This window comes from Carassius gibelio, chromosome B6, assembly GCF_023724105.1.
Source record: "Carassius gibelio isolate Cgi1373 ecotype wild population from Czech Republic chromosome B6, carGib1.2-hapl.c, whole genome shotgun sequence".
NCBI classification, from domain to species: domain Eukaryota; kingdom Metazoa; phylum Chordata; class Actinopteri; order Cypriniformes; family Cyprinidae; genus Carassius; species Carassius gibelio.
The window spans coordinates 16692785-16710634 of record NC_068401.1 but is presented as its reverse complement, the minus strand read 5'-3'; the positions used below and the strand labels follow the sequence as shown (position 1 = coordinate 16710634).

The following is a 17850-nucleotide window of genomic DNA, read 5'->3' as shown; positions in this document are numbered from 1 at the left end:
TTAAATGACTTAGCCTATGAGGAAGAAGCACACTATTTAGTATGGATAATGACATGGTACAACTGTGACTGCCCAGCCATGCCACATAACAGATGGTCTGACTCAGCATACTTCACCACACACAGATAGATATTGTACTGTCAATATTAAGCTTGTAAACTTGTTAGTTGAATTATTTAGGGCATAGCGCCTCAGAAAAGGCAATTTATTTGTGTGTATAGCTTATAGAAATATTAGATTGCAAAGGATAGACATCTAAATAAGAGAATTAAAGGAAGTGGGGAAAGGAGGCAGTAGCGTGCTACTATCTACATCAATGAGCTATCAAGATTTAGCCCATTGAGGATGACTGGAGGTCAAAAGAATTATCTGAATATTTATGTTGAATGAGTCAGGATGGGAGACTGTGAGTAGATGTTTCTGAGGCTGCGTTCAGGGGAGATGGGCTCTAATGTTATACATTACCTGCTGGAGAGTGTGAGGGGGAGCTCGCAGTCAGCTGCGGCTCAGGTAAGTCTAGCCGCAAGTCAGCTTTTCTGCTGTCTATATGTTTGGACTGGAGATTGCCATACTGTTCCACCAGCCGAAGGTCCAGGTGACTAGGGCGCTCCTGAGCAGGAACATCACTGGTGTCTTTGTCTTGCACAGGGGCATCCGACTGATCATATGCACAATCCTCCTGTGGTGATCCCTGGAACTCTGTCAGAAATACTGCAGGTTTGGGCTCCTGTTTATTTTCCTGGTGGATGGAGATGTGGTTGGCCCTCACTGTGCTTGTGGACTGTTGGGAGCAGCAGTCTGTCTGAGAGTTGTGAGGTTCACCGTCGAAGACATCACCATGTGCAAAGGAATCACTTGACTGGTGTGTCGGAGTCTGGGCACCTCCTTCTTCACATCCGAGTTCCTCACACTCATCCACCGAGAGTAAAACAGAGCGACGGAAGTTAGAAGCTGACTGGTACTCTGGTTGCTCGTTCTCTTGTTCCGCAGGATCTTCAAACGCAAGGTTGACAATGCCTTGAAACTGTGGAGGTGGCTCGGGAATTGGAGGAGCCATTCCCCTCGGTAACACCTCAACTTCTGATCTTTCATCTTCAGTCTCCTCCTCGTCTTCCTCTTCCTCCTCTTCTTCAGAGGAGAAAAGCTGGTGGTCCTGCACGCCCTTCAAGTTTTTTAATGTAGTATCCATTTCACACGGTTCCTCCTCCACTGGCACCTCATCCTTTCTAATCCAAGAACGTGGCCTTTGACGCCCTACCTCTTCTTCACTTGTAGTTTCTGCCTCCCGTCCTCTGAGCCGTACCTCCACACGTAGTCCAGCCCCACTCTCGTACATCTTGAGCTCCTCGGGTGTGCTGGTGTCACTGCTGCTGCGACCCAGGAAGTCAGGGCAACGCATGGTCCCACACTTTGAAACGCCACGCTCATGGGAACAACAGTCGTCATCTTGCGAGCCCCCAGCATCATAATCCTCTGACCGTGGCTTTATGTCATCAGAAGAAGTAGTGGCACTGCCAGTCTCTGACTCTGGGCTAACTTGGGGATGAAGCCCATTCCATGAGTCCTCTAGGGGTGTCTCAGTGCTCCCTAGACTGCAAGGTGTATCAGGTGGGAGGTCTGAGTCCTTTGAGGAGTTCATGGAATTTAGGCCTTGTTCTGGTCGCGTGACATGGGTTGGAATGGCATGGCCTCTGGCCAGTCTACTTCCGCTTATATCACTCTGACCAGAGGTACATGTATGCATGTCTAAAGAAACTGACTGAGTCTTCACTTCTGTGCTACTTAATTTACTCACTAGATCTCTGCTTTTTTCCATATCTTGACCCGTATCAGAAGCTGCTGATATAGTCTCTGGAACTGTTTCTTGCTTGTCTAATTCAGATGGGCTGACTAGTGAATGCTGCTCCAGGGAAGAAGGAACTTTGGAACTCTCCAGAGAAGATGTGACCAGTTCCTTGCTTCTTGTCTTACTTTCGGTAGAATCTGAAGTCAACTGCTGAGTGTCCTTTTTGGAGTCTGAACGTTTAGGGCTGGATACCGAATCTTTCACAACAGTGCCTGGCTTTTTAGAGCCGGCAGGAGTTTTGCCGGCCCCTGAGGATTTTAGAGATGATTTTGTTGGAAGAGTTTCTGGAGCCTTCTGTTTAGGTCCTGTTTTGTTTGAGGCAGAAGGTGACTGCCTGGAGGAAGACGTGGAAGCTTTGACACCTGACCTTGACTCAGGGATGGCCTTTGTGGTCTTCTTTGTAGCTGCAGGTTTAGATATATCTTTCTCTACCTCTTTTCTTGGGGAAGCAGGCTTTCTAGAGCTAAGTGCTGAAACAGGTCTGGATGAAGCTGTTAAAAAGAAGAAACAGACTTGAACTCATTATGGTTAATAAGAAATTACTTTTAGATCCATTCTGAAGCTCGAATATTTCTTACCAAGGTTCTCTGACACAGTGTTTTTGCTCTTTGGATCTGAGCGGGATGCAGGAACTCCAGGTACCACACGACTGGTTGGGGTAGGTTTGGTCTTGGTTGATTTATTAGTGGGACTGTAAACACAATGAAGGGTCAAAGGGCTATCAACTGGAAGAAAGTGGAGATGGTAAAAATAGTAGTGCAAATGTGAGGATCACAGCCTCGTTGTTAACATAGCTCACCTGCTAGTCTTGTCAGTGTCTGGTTTTTGAGCAGGTTTGGTCAGAGGAGATTTTGTTGTTGCCTTGGCTTGAAGTTTTGACCTGATGCCTAGATTATAAAAGGATTATTAAGTTGTTACGTCCACTCAACATTTTATACATTTCTTTGCATGTTGACTATACAGAATGTAGTTATTTCAATTTTAAGACAATCATTTAATTTTTTTTTACATTTAGCCCATAAATTGAATTAAACAGAGCATTATCCATCACAATCCTGGTTTCAACATTGTCTGCACAAAAAATTAATAAATTGTGATATTTTTTTGTACCTTTTTGTAAACTGGTATTTGTCCTGAGGAACGTATGTGTTATCTAAACCTACATTCCTTAAGAACTGGGAGCAAGGTAACAGGCTTGTACAATTTTAGTAGTGTTAAGCAGCTTAATGATGAGCTAAAACCTACTCTGCTGACCAAAGTCTCTCTGAGTCACAGAAGTCAGTACCAGGCAAACACCAACTAATGAGCAGGGAAAAGGGAAGAGATACTGTATCTATATATATATTTTTACCTCTGGATTTCAAGATTCAGAACTTCTCATCTGCAGTACATTCCTTCTCTCCCTTGCCTTCCTTTTCTGTTCTAAGTTTCTAGTTTTATTGTAACTCAGAAGCACAGATCATACTATTAATTAACTTTTACTTACAGGGACAGAAGAGTGAACATGAGGGGGTAATCTCTAATATCAGGATCTAACATGGGAAACTGAGGATATCTTCTTGACTTCCAAGGACTTGCAGCTGTTTTTAGATCTGAATTTCTGCTCGAACTGTTTCACTGTTTCTGGTTTTGCTGGATACCTCCACTCTTCACAGTAAAACAAGGATTAGCTTGAAAAGTAGTACAGTGTAAATTTGTCTAAAGCATGGCTGGACTGGGATGCAATTTCAGGCCGGGAAATATCACACTCATCCAGGCCATCCTATACAGTATACCCACAACAAATTCTGAAACCACAGACAACACTATTATTTGTTTGGCCATCACATAAAAAAGGTCTAAATCCTTAGTCTGGGGCCGTTGAAAATAATTAAAGGTTCTCTCTTGAACTGTACCTTCACTTCCCTTTTCCTTTTCCTCATTTTCCCCAATATCTTTGCCTCTCCTTTTATTTCTTGTACCTGTCACTTCTTCACCAGCATGTCTGCTGTTTGGAACAGAACTTTGTCCACCTTGTTGCAAAACAACCATCTCATTGCCATTTGTTAGCACAGAATGCTGTTATTAATCTTAAAATAACTTAAATGCCCAAGATTTAACAAACCTACAGAACATTTCATGCCAATATTTTAAAACACATTTTCTAAAGTGCCTAAATGTCACAATTTGTACAAAATCTTTATTGAAAAATCCTAATATAGAAGACACTATTGCATTATTAGACTGCGACTCATATTTTTTTGTTTCTGTATGCTCCAGCTCCCTCCCTACAATAAATCCATATGAATATCTGTCTGCTAAATTTATTAATGAAACTTAAATCAAGAATTGTGCCCACAGTATTCTGACTGATGATAATAATGGGGTGCTCCTGATAGCCTAACAGCAGTTTAATAGCCTACTCAACTAGGTTAATAAAGACAAAACTACAGAAGCGTATTTACTGATGAAACTGACCTGCACTTGAAGCCCTGAACAGGTCAGTAATTTTACTACATTTCACTGCTTTTTCTGGCCGCTTCCTCTCCTTCCTCGAGTCCCACGCACTGATTACTCAGTTCGAAACCATTTAACGGAAATCCGATTCGTATAGCGCTGCCAGACAAGACTAATCAATTTATTATCGTATGACAAAATTGGAAATCATCACTTTGGTACACTGGGAAGGCAAAAAATATGTATAATAATAATAATAAACTAAAAAAAACAAAAAATCTGCCAAAATCAGCAGATCGACCAAATTCGGTGCTCCCTATGGCCAGTGCGGGCCTGCTCTAATGGTAATTATGAATCCAGGTAAATTCACCTGTTGGTGTACTGTGGCCATTCTTGCGAGGACTCCCAGCGCTGTAGTCAGGTGAGGTGCTGCCAGAGTTAGATGGAGTATTCTGAGCATTGCTCGCTGATTCCTGAGGCAGATCTTTCCCTGACATTGTGTTCTTCTGCACTTTTCCTCCTTTAGTCTGGCTAGCCGAGAGATCAGACCCAGCGGGGGAAGACTTTGGCCTTGCTCCTGGGTTTGGCTTCCTGTCCATCACTGACTTCCCTGTGGGTGAACCACGGGCACCTGAAGCGGTGGAATTCTCCTGTTGAGCACCACCACCAGTGCCATTCAACGCTGGTTTAACAGTAGACGTAGTCTTGGTTTTAGCTGGCGTTTGAGTTGGCTTAGACTTCTCATTTTTACTTCTAAGTGAGGTGTTGTTACTAGCTTTTGTTTTGCCAGACGGAGCCGTGTGAGCTGTTGGCCCCAGAGCATCAGACTTCATGGTGCCTGATGCTGCAGCTACAGATCTCGCAAGGGAAGCACGTGGACCCTGTGATACCTTAACAGGAGGATGAGTAGGGCTATCACATGGAGATGAAGTGCCCGAGAGGCATTTTGTAGGTTTCTGCTGCAGAAGGGAGAGAGACGGAGAGAGAACATAGAAAGGCTATGATGGCTTTGCTCAATGTTAATCAGATCAGCAACCCATTTGACATAGTAATCTCAGATGTATAAGACCATAGAGCACAAAACCTTGATCTTTGGATTAAAGGCTAAAAAGCATATTCTTCAAAAAAAAAAAAAAAAAAAAAAATGGACAGCTGTTTCCTTAGCCCACGGTCTCTGTATCCATATCACTTTGGTCATATATACATATTGTTTATTTAAAGCTCAATAATGAAGTGTTTTTTCATCTGCCCTTGTAAAACCAGTAGTCATTGTCTATATTTTGGCAGCAAAACACATGCATATTTATACTTTCTATGGGTTTCTTTTCTGGCCATCCTTATTGTTGAGCCCTGACAACAGCAGCCTTGAAACTCATAGTGACATTGAATCTGTCATCTTTAAAAAAACAGAACTCTTTTTATAAGACTAAAAACAAGCAAACAAACAAATACACTTTCTTTAATTGAATATTTCTCCCAGAGAATCCAGATTTGTTTTCAGGATCAGTAATTCTGCGGCAACTTCCCTGAATCAACCTTAACGTTGTTGTGATGAGACAGCTCTCAATAAAACAGCCATTTAATTTCAGTTCAATCAGCTCGTCTTTCAGTAAAAGAAAACCTTTTAAAATCAGAACTTACAATTCTATCAGAGCCTATTGGCAGTTTATCAATAGCTGATGCTGATATAGATATCTACAAAGCTGATTGGCTGAAAAAATGCAGATAGATACACCAGATAGAATAATTTAATTGTACATAATATTTACTCAACATAATAATAATAATAATAATAATAATAATAATAATAATAATAAAAACAAATAATTCAGTTTATTTCTGCAGAAAATTACAAAATGACCACATTTTGGCTAATTAATCAACCTGGGCCAAAATACTCTTTATGTATCTCATCATTTTTCAGTTTTACCAAAATAAGCAACAGAATAAAAATTACCTGAGAGCTGGTGAGCACAGGTTTTCTTCCAAGCCGTCTACAGTCTCCTTTATCAAGAGCAGCTGAGAGGGTTGGTGGAGGGAGGAAGGAAATAAAGACTAATGTTAGATTACAGACAGCTTCAGTTTAATTAGAACATCCACTCCTGCATAATCAACATTCGCCAAACATTTCCTCAATCAGACATGCAAATACTTGCAATCAGTCACAACCCCGATCAGTAAAAGTGGCAGCACTGCTCTGCAGAGAACCACTGATTCCTTACTCCTTCATCTCAGATAGAGACGGCGCAGATCTAGCCTTTGATCATCTCACAGCTTATCCAGAGCATTCTTGAAATCATCAGAAAAGAAAAACAAAGACCTAGGCTTCGTTCCCAGCAATACAACTGAGCTCTAATTTCACTGCTGTCATCCATGAAATCAATCCAAATCATGGATCAAACATCTCCTGTGAAGGAATGCAGCTAGAGTGTCTGTGATTGCTGTTGCACGATGAATGCTTTGCATATGAGTCACCGCATTTGCATGCCTTGAAATATGTGAGGGACTCTTTATAAAGCGCAATCTTGACACCCAAAGCAATGCATAATTTATGCACTAGCATATTTTTCCACCTGCAGGATAGAACAACAGAAAATCCACTGTGGACCCCATTCTCCAACCCTAACCATGGAAATGCTTAATGTTTTGATGTGACTGTATTCTAGCTCTCTGGCTCTTATTAAAGGACTGCTGTTGAAGGACTGACAGGAGCTGGAGGTTATCTCTCACCAGGACTGGCTTCCCAATATCCATGCAAAGGAGGGCTCTTCATCACTGCACTGGACCCATAAAAAAAAGAAAAAATCTAAAAAATACTCCTCCACAAATGTATACAAGCGCATTCAAACTGCTGCATAGTTTGAACACCAAGCTCCTATTGAAAGCTGTTCGTTTCTTATGATCTTCTCTCTTCTCCTCCTCTATTTTCTACTTTACCTTCTTCCCACATTATTTACATTTCATTTCAATTCCCCTTTCTTTTGCTATTGCTGCATTCTTACCTTTTCTCCTTGCTCTCCTTACCTGCGAGTATCTGTTCCCGATATCTGGGTTGTAGTGCGTCCCATCCTTCTGTGTGCCGCACTGCAAAGAAGGACTGAAGCAGGAAGGTCCAGAGCTTCGTGCGCAGTGAACACAGCTCACGCCTGAATGGCTAACAGAGGGACAGGAAGAGCGAGAGAGGGTGAGCAAGACAGAGAAAAAGAGAGTGAGAGAAGGAGAGAGGGTGGATACAACAGCAGGAGAACAGGAGCGAATCAGCAGCTGCTTCAAAGGCTGGTTGTCTTGGCAACCGATCGCCGTTGCCTCCCTCTACCCTTAACAGGATCCTCTCCAGCTAAACGGATGATGTCAGCAGCAGAGGCTTGTGTTCCCGCCTTCTGCACCGAATGTTCAGAAAAAAAAAAGAACCTCTGTTTTGTTTTCTTTTCAGATTCTGCCTCAGCCTTTCCATCCGCAGTTTATTTCTCCCACGCCCCTCCCTGCCTTCCTCTATAATGGACATGGAACCAGATTAGACATGGCCACACCCACGACTCTTGGTCTTTCTCAGACTAATCCATTCTGCCATTTCCCCCGGGATGTGAATGAACTCACAGAGAGACAGGAGATGGCCAGAGAGAAATACAGAAAATCAGAAAATGACGAGAGGAACGAGAGGTGGAGTTGTTTACCATGACCTTTTCTATTTGTAGTGTCACTTTACTGTAATCCGGCCTGGCCACGTACATGATCCTCCAGTTTAAATCCCAGGATCAAATGAAGTGCTTTGTACACGTGCCATTAAATACAGAGAATGTGCTCAGCAGACCGTTGCTGCAGGTATGTACTACTTGATGAAGCACAGAAAATCTCTCCATCAAGTGTTATAATAACTACTGCACACCACTGATGCAGTTAACATTTTAAAATCAACAAGAAATCATGATGTACCTTTTAAATGCATGTATTTACTTGTGCGTGTTTTCGATTCTTTATGAAAATGTATTGACAAAGTCTGAAATGGTTTTTCTTTTTCACAAATCCTACTTTTACAACAGTTTTCCACTATTCTGGTATGCCCAGTGCACAATAGTGCCGCCATGCTTTAAATATCCTGTTTCAATTGGAAAAGTAAAAACATGTATGTACAAGTACTGTAAATACAGAATGCACCACCTTTCAATATGAAAATTGATACAAGATGAAATTGAATTATGTATTCCTCAGACTTACTTTATATTTACCAAAACAGAACAGACAGTTCTGATCTTGAGTGCTTAATAAAAAAAAAATTGTTAATGAAAACCTGTATAAACATGTTATAAAAGAAGGCATCCGGGGCTGTGCTGTATTTTTAATAGAGTTATGGTTGAAGGGGCTGCAGGTATTCAATGCAGGTTGTGTCTAATCTCTGACAAACGACAGACTGGAAGAAGTCATTTACTTCCAGTGAAGAGCATTATGGGAGCTGTGTGAGCTTCTCACCATATGAGCATACAGAAAATAAAGATCCTGCAAGTGATGCTTTCCAATGAAAATATGATTGCAAAGAGAAAATAACCAATACTTTTGGACTAAAACTGTATTTCTTAAACACTATTTCTACAGAATTATGTCAAATTAATTATTTCTGATTTTAAAATAATTATTTTATAACAAATACATAATTATTTATGAAAACCTACTGTGCTTTTCTTTCAAACGTATTCGCTGTGCATTGTTTTGTGTGGATATATAATAGCCATCTTGTTTGGCTCAATAAAAATAAATGATTCATTTCCTAAACGATCAGAGTTGTAATTAAATGCTGCCTTACCTCCACATCCTCCTGATTGGCTTGGTCTTCTGTGATAACATCGAGCTCATTCGGGTCACCGCTCAGCCGGTTCACAGCAGTGAACAGGTCACAGCAGTTCTCCACAGTAACGCCCTCCCGCACGGCTACGCACACCTTCCTCAGGAGAGTGGGGTCACGCGTGAACTCCTCTCTCTGAAACAGTACACGTCTCACTGTCATAGCTGACAAATCATTGTCTATCATATCCCTAAACATCATTAATTGGTCGTACCCTTCGGAGATCGTGGAAGGCAGTGGTGTGTGTGACCCGGGGCAGGTGTGTGACAATCATCTGCAGACACTGTTCTTGCAGTTCACTAGTCAGACTCAGCACCTGCTTGGCCCATTTCACCTCCGGCAGGCTGCCAATCAGCTGCTCGCTGCCACACAGCACAGATACGACACTCTGCAGCGTCTGAAACACATCACAATGTTACACACATACTCTGAAAAACATCTTCATAGACACAGACATTGTCTCATTCATAGAATTCATCTTCCCTGCTTCTCATGCTGGTTGCACTGTTAGCGACTGCTAATTTCCTAGTGTAATCCAATATGCTTCAGCAGTGGTTCAAATCTAGGCTAGAAATCAGGAGGGGGGAAACCCGGTGTTATACAACTACACTTGGCTGACTGCAGCTGCTGAAGTTCTGGGTCTGTGTGTCTGCGTGAGAGAATTTTAGGGGACTGCCAGACTATGAGTTAAGTGAATGAGCTGTTTGTGGCTTTAACGCACACACACAAAGCCGCTCAATCAAGACCTCTAATTACTCTTTAGTCAATAGGCATCCTCAAAACAGAGGCCACAGCTCATCAAGACAGTAAGGAATGAAAAGAAACATGGGTAAAAAAATGGGATATAAAGATCAGAATAAAAACAAAAGTCAAAGGGAAGTCCCCACCGCAAGAGAAAACAAATATGTGTCTGTGAAGATTACACACCATGTTTTTGGTGACAGTATTAAGGCAATCTCTCTGTAGTTCTGGAGGCAGGAGTGCAAAATTTCTATCTGACCAGCACTTCACAAAGTGCTCAGCTACCCATCTGTGGATGGAAACAAACATCAAGAGCGTCAGCTTTTATTTTCATTTTTAATTACAAATAAGTCAAATGTGAAACTTCCTGCACAATTCCTGCTAAGCAACAAAATTAGCTTTTTCCACTGTCACAAAAATGTATTTTAAGTTACAGTGAAATGAAATCTAGTTCAGCAAAAAAATTTAATCCTTCATAATTTACCCACTTTTGTGTCATTCCAAACCTGTAGTTTTTTTTTTTTTTTTCTCACAGAAAGAGCTTTTGAAGAATGTCCAGTTTACTCCATAAATCCAGTATGGTTTGCTTCAAAAAGCAAAAAACTGTACCCTAAAATTGTAAAGATTATACATAAAACTTCATGTACCTCTAAGCTATTGTACATCCTTAGAAGACTTGGAATATAGTGCACTAGTCATATGAAATATTTTTGTAGCACGTTTATTGTTTTATAGTCTTTTTCTCTTTTTGGAACTTGTCAGCATTAATCTGTCAATATAAAAAAATTCTGTTAAATATTCATGCCAAACATCTGTGTTCAAACAAGAGAAGAAAAAACATTTCAAACAGCATGTAAAAATGATAATAGAACAGCTTAGGGTAGGTGAAATAATCAAAATCTTAAAGGGATAGTTCACTCAAAAATGAAAATATTGTCATCATTTCCTCGCCCTTGTGTTGTTCCAAACCTGTAAAGGTTTCTTTCTTATTTTGAACATCATAGAAGTTATTTTGAAGAATGCTGGTAATCAAATATTAATAATCAAATAATAGTAATAATCAAATTTTACCTAAATTTGTTACTTCAGACTTATGTGCCTCTAGAAGCTTGCATTCTGCAAGTGAACATCGCTTGATTGTGCCATCCCAAAGAAGCACAAAGTCACTTCTATGGACTTTTAAATTAAATGTTCCCTTCTGGTGGAATGAACTTCCCAACTCAATCGGAGCAGCTGAGTCCTTAGCCATCTTCAAGAATCGGCTTAAAACACATCTCTTCCATCTTTATTTGACCCTCTAACTTCAGCACTCACTATTCTATTTCTATTCTTTAAAAAAAATCTAACTACCTTTCTAATCTTTTTGTATTCTATTTTCTTTTAATTAATTATGCAATTGTATGTCTGTGTGTATGTGTAAAGAGTGTAACTAGCTTGCTCTATTCTTTTTTTTATTCTATCTATCTGTTTTCTTTTTATTTATTATATTATTTAGAATCGCATGCTAGGTGTACTGTGTTAACCTAACTGAGACTTGTTTTAGGACTTATATATCATTGCTCTTTTTGCTGTTTTTGATTGCTTCCACTGTCCTCATCTGTAAGTCGATTTGGATAAAAGCGTCTGCTAAATGAGTAAATGTAAATAGTTGATGGCCCCCATTGACTTCCATGGTATATATTTCCTTGCTGTAGAAGTCAATGGGGACCAACAACTGTTTAATTCTTCATAATTCTTCATAATTTCTTATTTTGTGTTCAGCACAAGAAAGAAACGCACAGTAAAGGTTTAAAACGACATGAGGGTAAATGAGAGTAAATGTTGACACAATTTGCGTGAACTATTCCTTTAAATCCTGATATGCAAAATTGTATTAATTACTAAAACTATTATTTGTATATATCCAACATTACACATACACAACTTTTGTCGATTTACGTCATTGTCAAATGTAAAATGCTCTAATCTTCTAAATGTGGACTATATGATGCATTTAGGTATTAAAAACATTAACATTATGAATGAAGCTGCTTTGAAACTATTGTATGTGTATTGTGGAAAGCTCTATACAAATAAAGTTATTTCCGGAAGAGTTATCCCAGTGATCTAGGTTAGTAACACTAGGGGAGTAGGTTCAGCAGGCACTGGACTGGCACTGAACTGAAAGCAGCAGTGCTGCGCTGATCTAACACCATCAGATCATTGATGCTGTACTGAGAGCCTCTCATCCTGATGCGTGACTTCACTCTCCTACCCACGGCAGAAGCAGCACCAAAAACATCACAGAACCAACACACGCACACAGTCTTTCTCTTTCTATCTCTGAGGCACTGGAAAAATCCCGACCTACATTTAACATGCCTCTCTGAGCTGCTTTACCGCAGTGCGCTGAGTTTACAGCAAAGACAATTCAATGACAGGGCCGACTAATTAAAGGGGTCATATGATGCGATTTTAATTTTTTCCTATCTCTTTGGAGTGTTACAGGCTCTTGATGCATGAAGAAGATCTGTAACGTTGCAAAGACTAAAGTCTCAAATCCAAAGAGATACTCTTTATCAAAGTTAAGACTCTGCCACGCCCCCCTAAAATGGCTCATTCAAACACGCCCCCACATGTCTACGTCACTATGTGGATATATTTGCAGAATGTCGCCCAAATGTTCACGCAAAGAAAGAAGGCATGGTTTCAGTAACCGCAGTTAGTGTTGAAGCAGCCATGTCAGGGAGATGCTGTGTGTATCTAGGTGAAAGCAAAAGCACTTTATTTGGCCTTACGAAAGTAGATGCATTTAGGAATCTAAATCAAGAGGACTTACAACAGAACAGCATCACATTTTATGGACGACCGTTTTGTGAACCTAGGAGAAGAGGTAATTTTGACTTTGCTACGACAATCTGGTGCTTCTGAATCAGCTACTGTAAGTATGTTTTGTTATTAGTTTAAGTATTTGCTATTGAATGTTCCAATGCAGAGTTTTGCACGTCGCGAGTGAGTGTGTGTGTGTGTGTGTGTGTGTGTGTGTGAGAGAGAGAGAGAGAGAGAGAGAGAGAGAGAGAGAGAGAGCTTGGACTGACGGTAAAACTAAATACATTATTAACTGTCGGGATGAAGCTCCCGATTATGAAAATACTTTGTTAAAGTACTTAACTATTTTTTAGGAGTATCTGAACTTTACTTGAGTTTTTATATTCCAGGCAACTTTTACTCCGAATGTAATTGAGTTTTGTGTGTGTTTATGTGCACTTTCATTTATTTTAATGTTACCTTCTCATATAACATAAAACAAAGCAAAGAACAAGTGTCTTATCATTCATTATATAACATAGCATTATATATCATTAGTTGTCCACATCCAACAAAGTTGATCTGCTGTGGTACAAGTCCTTGTGCAGACTGAAAGAATGCCATCTTCTCCTGTTCCGTTGCGGTCTCCTTTTTGTAGTTTTAAATAATGATTTGGTATTTATTTATAATTCCTCTCTGACGAACCGCTTCTTCGGCTTTTGTCGTGATACCGTGGTCACACCAGCAACACCAGTGAGTAGTGCAGACTACCGTTTGCATGTGTACTGCATGTCGACCCAGACAATGACACAGAAGTATAAATGAAAACTAACGCTTAGCCTACGACGTAGGTCCGACTAGGGCTGTCGCGATAACCGCAATATTGTAATATTGACAAGCAAACTGCAGAGAAAAGACAGCAACCGCAGAAACCGCAGCAAACACAGCAACCACAGTGTTCAGTTTTTTTTCTTCTTCTTTTTTTTTCAATATGTCACTGTGCATGCTTTCAATGTTAAATAAATTAATGATACAATATGGTTACGACTGTAATTTTCTCGCGAGTCATTGTAGCTTTACAGTGCTTGTTTGTTTTGAATAGGCCGGCTGAAATGATGGGAGACACTCGATCTCGTCCCAAAACCTAATGTCACGTCGCCAGTTTGAGAACATTTTGGCTTTCAACCCAATCAAAAGGGCGAACCAGCGAATATAGATGAGCCGATATGCAAAATTTGCTGCAAAAAGGTTTCTGTGACGTGGCAATACATCTAATTTGATGTCATCAGGACATTCTAAAACGCTTAACGTGAAAAACGCTTAACGTGGTTAAATGTACTAATACAGTGATATTAACAGACCAAACTCACTAAACATCATATAAATAAAGTATACTACCTACAAAAAAATCAGATGATCACTGAATATGAATTCAACGCGTTTAATAACACGTTAAGCCTTTTCTTCCCATAGAAAACCATCATAAGACGTGTTATTAAATGACTTGCACTCATATTCAGGGATCATCTGTTTTTTTTTTTTTTGTACATCGTATTCTTTATTATTACGACTAATTGATAATGAGAATTGTTGTCGATGATTTTCATTATCGATAATGATCAATTTTTATCAATTAGTTGTTGCAGCCCTAATATAATTTTGCTGGTTTGCAAATGTTTTGAGGCATTGAGAAGAACAGAATTGGTATTGTAAGAACAAATAAAGAGAACTACATAAATCTACTTTTGTCTAGTGTCTTGCACATATACTTTACTACAAATGTAATTCAAATGAATTACTGGACCAAGCATGTGCACAGTTTTTTCTATCCTTACAAATATTGGTTAACAACAAGCTCCGTAAATTTTGATTGATTATTAATTAACTGATTATTAACTATTAAAAGGTATTTAATGCAAAGGTGCAAATGCAATGAAAATACATTGATTCTAGTCTCCACTTTTCAATTTTTCTTAGCTTAACAATTGTGCCAAACATTAACATTTGATATTGGAAAATGGGATTGTTTTAAATGTTTCATAAATATCTGCAAAGCTGACTGCATCCACAGTTGGACAGAAGGATAACCTCAGAAATAAAAAGCATTTTGGAACCTGTATTATTTATTGATTTATTTAGTAATTTATTATTTAGTGATTCACTTGCACTATACAAAAGCACTGCATAATATGACTCTTAATGGAGCAGTACAATCAGAAAAGAATGGAGGGTGATTTTAAAAGCCATTATTAAAAGCAGTAGCATCCACAGAAGTGCAGAAAATGCCTCACCTCACACAGGAGCAGTAGAGATCCTGCAGGCCTATAGAGTGGGTAATGGCCAGGCACTCCAGTATAGATCTCTGAACTCCATCAACGGGCTGCAGAAAAGGAGAAGGGACTGACTCTTGATATTCACACCTCATCTCAAACATTTTAGTGGATCGATAGCCTGAAGCCTGCCATAAGCTAATATACAGTATAGAGTTCAGTGAAATCATACTTAAATCATACTTAAACTGAAGAACTTGACAATTAACTAAATTTCTTTAGAAGTTGCTACCTACCAGTAAATTATGGAGAAATGCCTTTTTATGGGTAATTATAAAATATGCATGATATAAGGGGAAAATTAAAGCCACTGTGCTCTTTGTATGGTGAAATTGTATGGTCAATCACAGAAATGCCAATGTGAACACTACAGGAAAACAGTATCTTGACATCTACACTCTTAAAAATAAAGGTGCTTAAAAGGTTCTTCACAGCGATGCCATAGAAGAACCATTTTTGGTTCCACAAAGAAGCATTCAGTCAAAGAGTAAAGGGAGTAAATGCATTCCTCTTTCATCTCTGTGTAGGATGAAATTACTGGCTGAAAGGACACAAACGAGCCTGGTCTTAAAGCATTCTTGAAATGTGGGAGTGAGAATGGAGACTCAGAAGCACAAACAAAACTGCTCTTCACGAATTGTGAGAAGGCTGTCAAACACTGTGCTTCTTGACTTGTGCTGCCTCCCACTTCTACTTTTGTACCAGAGAGCTTGCTGTGTAAACATGATGTGAGTCTGCTGCAGCACTTCTATTATAATATGAAAAAATACGGCTGAGGAAAGAGATGTTACACCCATATCAGACAACTTAAAAGAGAGGAATCCTCGTCTGAAGCCACAACACAGTGATAAGGCCATTTTGGCTGACAAATTAAATGCTCTACAAAAGCTGAACCAATGCCCAGACTTTACTCGCTCACAAATACAAATCACATAATGTGTCCCTAAAGGCTAATAAACGACAAGATGATAGTACTATTGGCGCTACCTGACAACAAAGACTATTTACACTCCTCACCTTTAATAGACTGAATGTGTGTGCCGTGAGCCCAATTTTCTCTCTTACCTTGGGGAAAAAGCGGCAATAGTCCCGAGTCAGAACCATTTCGGCCACGTCTTTCAGCCCCTCCAGGCCGAGCATGTCTGCTGCTAACACAACCTGACTGAATTTAAAGACAAACACACATACGTCTTGACATTCCTGCCAAATCTGACTAAAACCATTGCATTTTTTTTTGCATTTAACACACTGGAAGAAAGCAAATGTCACTACAGAGGGTGCGTACCTAACATTTGTTCCTGGTGGGAAGTCTACGATGGCACCGTACATGAAATGAAGCAGAATTTCCATTTCATCTGGACCCAGACTGATAAAAAAAAAAAAAAAAAAAAAAAAACAGATCATGACATTTTACAAGCACTAAATAAATAAATAAATTAATTAATTTAAAATTTTTTTTATTAATAATTATGTTTTTTTGTTGTTGTTGTTTTTTCAAAATGTGCTCATGGTTTAAAGCAAAAAAAAAAAAAAAAAAAATCCTGAGCCTGAACTGTTTTTCCAGGGGCGGGGCATGGCGGGGCAGCACATGCAACGCAATGACTGTGACTACGTTTACATGCAGCCAATAACCCGTTCATAACCGGGATATTAGCAATAACCCGGTCGCGCACGGCCATGTAAACACCGGCAAAAACCTGGATATGCTCATATCCCGTTTTTTTAAAACCGGGATATTATACCAGGGGTACCCCTTTTCTAACCCGAATATTTGGTCTTGTAAACACGTTTCGGCATATCCCCATCAAAATGTGTGTTCTGCGCATGTTCTATTCGCAAGGAATCTTGGTCTTTTGAGTCTTTGGATACAGGAAGAAGAATCGGAAATGACGCATATTGTGTCTTACGTCCAGACGCTAACCTTGCGTCGCCGTTTACATCGGGATATTGGCGACTGATTACACATTCCATGTATACAGGAGTAACTCTCTCTGCTCACGCATGTAAACGGGTTATCCCGAATGTTTCAGAAACCCGAATAGTGACCTTAACCCGACCATAACCCGAATTTTAACAGCTTGTAAACGTAGTCTGTGAAAACTTTAATATTTGAAAGGATACTATGGCAAAGTTATTGCTTTCTTTATTCAAACTGATTTTCTTTTTCAGGAATATATGGTTGACCTGCAGAATGAAAGCTACATCATACATTTGGAAAATTATGATCTTAATCACCACTTATCAATGCAAGGGCTGTGACAATACACTTATTTTACTAGATGAGACAAAATACAGATACTTGGTGCACTAGAATGTGACAATATTTTTACTATTTTTAAGAAATTTTCAAATGACAAAATATTTGTCTTTTAATTACAAAAAGTAAAACAATGCGGTTTTATTTTTTTCTATATTTTAACTAATCTAGGGCTGTAACTAATGATTATTTTGTTAATCAAGTAATCTACTGATTATTTTGACAACTGAATAATCTGATATATTACAAGTAGGCCTATGTCTATTTATATATAAACTAACGATGAGGCAATAATAATTTGCTCAAATAAACTATTTTGCTTGAGCGTGATAAAACTATGTTTAAATCCATTAAAGGGGGGGTACAATGGTGTTTCGTGTATTCAGAGTTGTTCACAGTGTTATAAGGAAAACCCGTCAATTTAGCTCAAAGGGAATCATTTGCGCTGGATATTAATACCCAAACTATAGTGAAAACACTATTAATTAGCACAGTTACAAGATCGGCAGTTTAAGACATTAACTTGTAAGCACAAAACACAAGATACTTCTCTTTTCAATATGAATAAGGCTTTATTAGATAAATCTAAGATATATAAACTAATCTAACACATAAG

General features: G+C 39.2%; 1 protein-coding gene across 2 annotated transcripts in view; it reads right to left on the bottom strand.

Moving 5' to 3' along the window:
• btbd8 (BTB domain containing 8) overlaps positions 1-17850 on the bottom strand; it is a 31261-nt gene that overhangs the window by 2153 nt on the left and 11258 nt on the right. The window contains exons 7-18 of one of the 2 annotated variants that reach the window (XM_052559115.1): positions 16263-16343; positions 16043-16139; positions 14939-15027; positions 10047-10149; positions 9334-9516; positions 9081-9254; positions 7307-7436; positions 6240-6301; positions 4653-5238; positions 2646-2733; positions 2425-2537; positions 466-2337 (exon numbers count right to left, since the gene is read on the bottom strand). In XM_052559115.1, the coding sequence (XP_052415075.1) occupies positions 466-2337; positions 2425-2537; positions 2646-2733; positions 4653-5238; positions 6240-6301; positions 7307-7436; positions 9081-9254; positions 9334-9516; positions 10047-10149; positions 14939-15027; positions 16043-16139; positions 16263-16343 (3578 nt within the window). Of the gene's footprint in view, positions 1-465; positions 2338-2424; positions 2538-2645; positions 2734-4652; positions 5242-6239; positions 6302-7306; positions 7437-9080; positions 9255-9333; positions 9517-10046; positions 10150-14938; positions 15028-16042; positions 16140-16262; positions 16344-17850 lie in introns of both variants that reach the window. The other variant, XM_052559114.1, reaches the window with a different exon arrangement.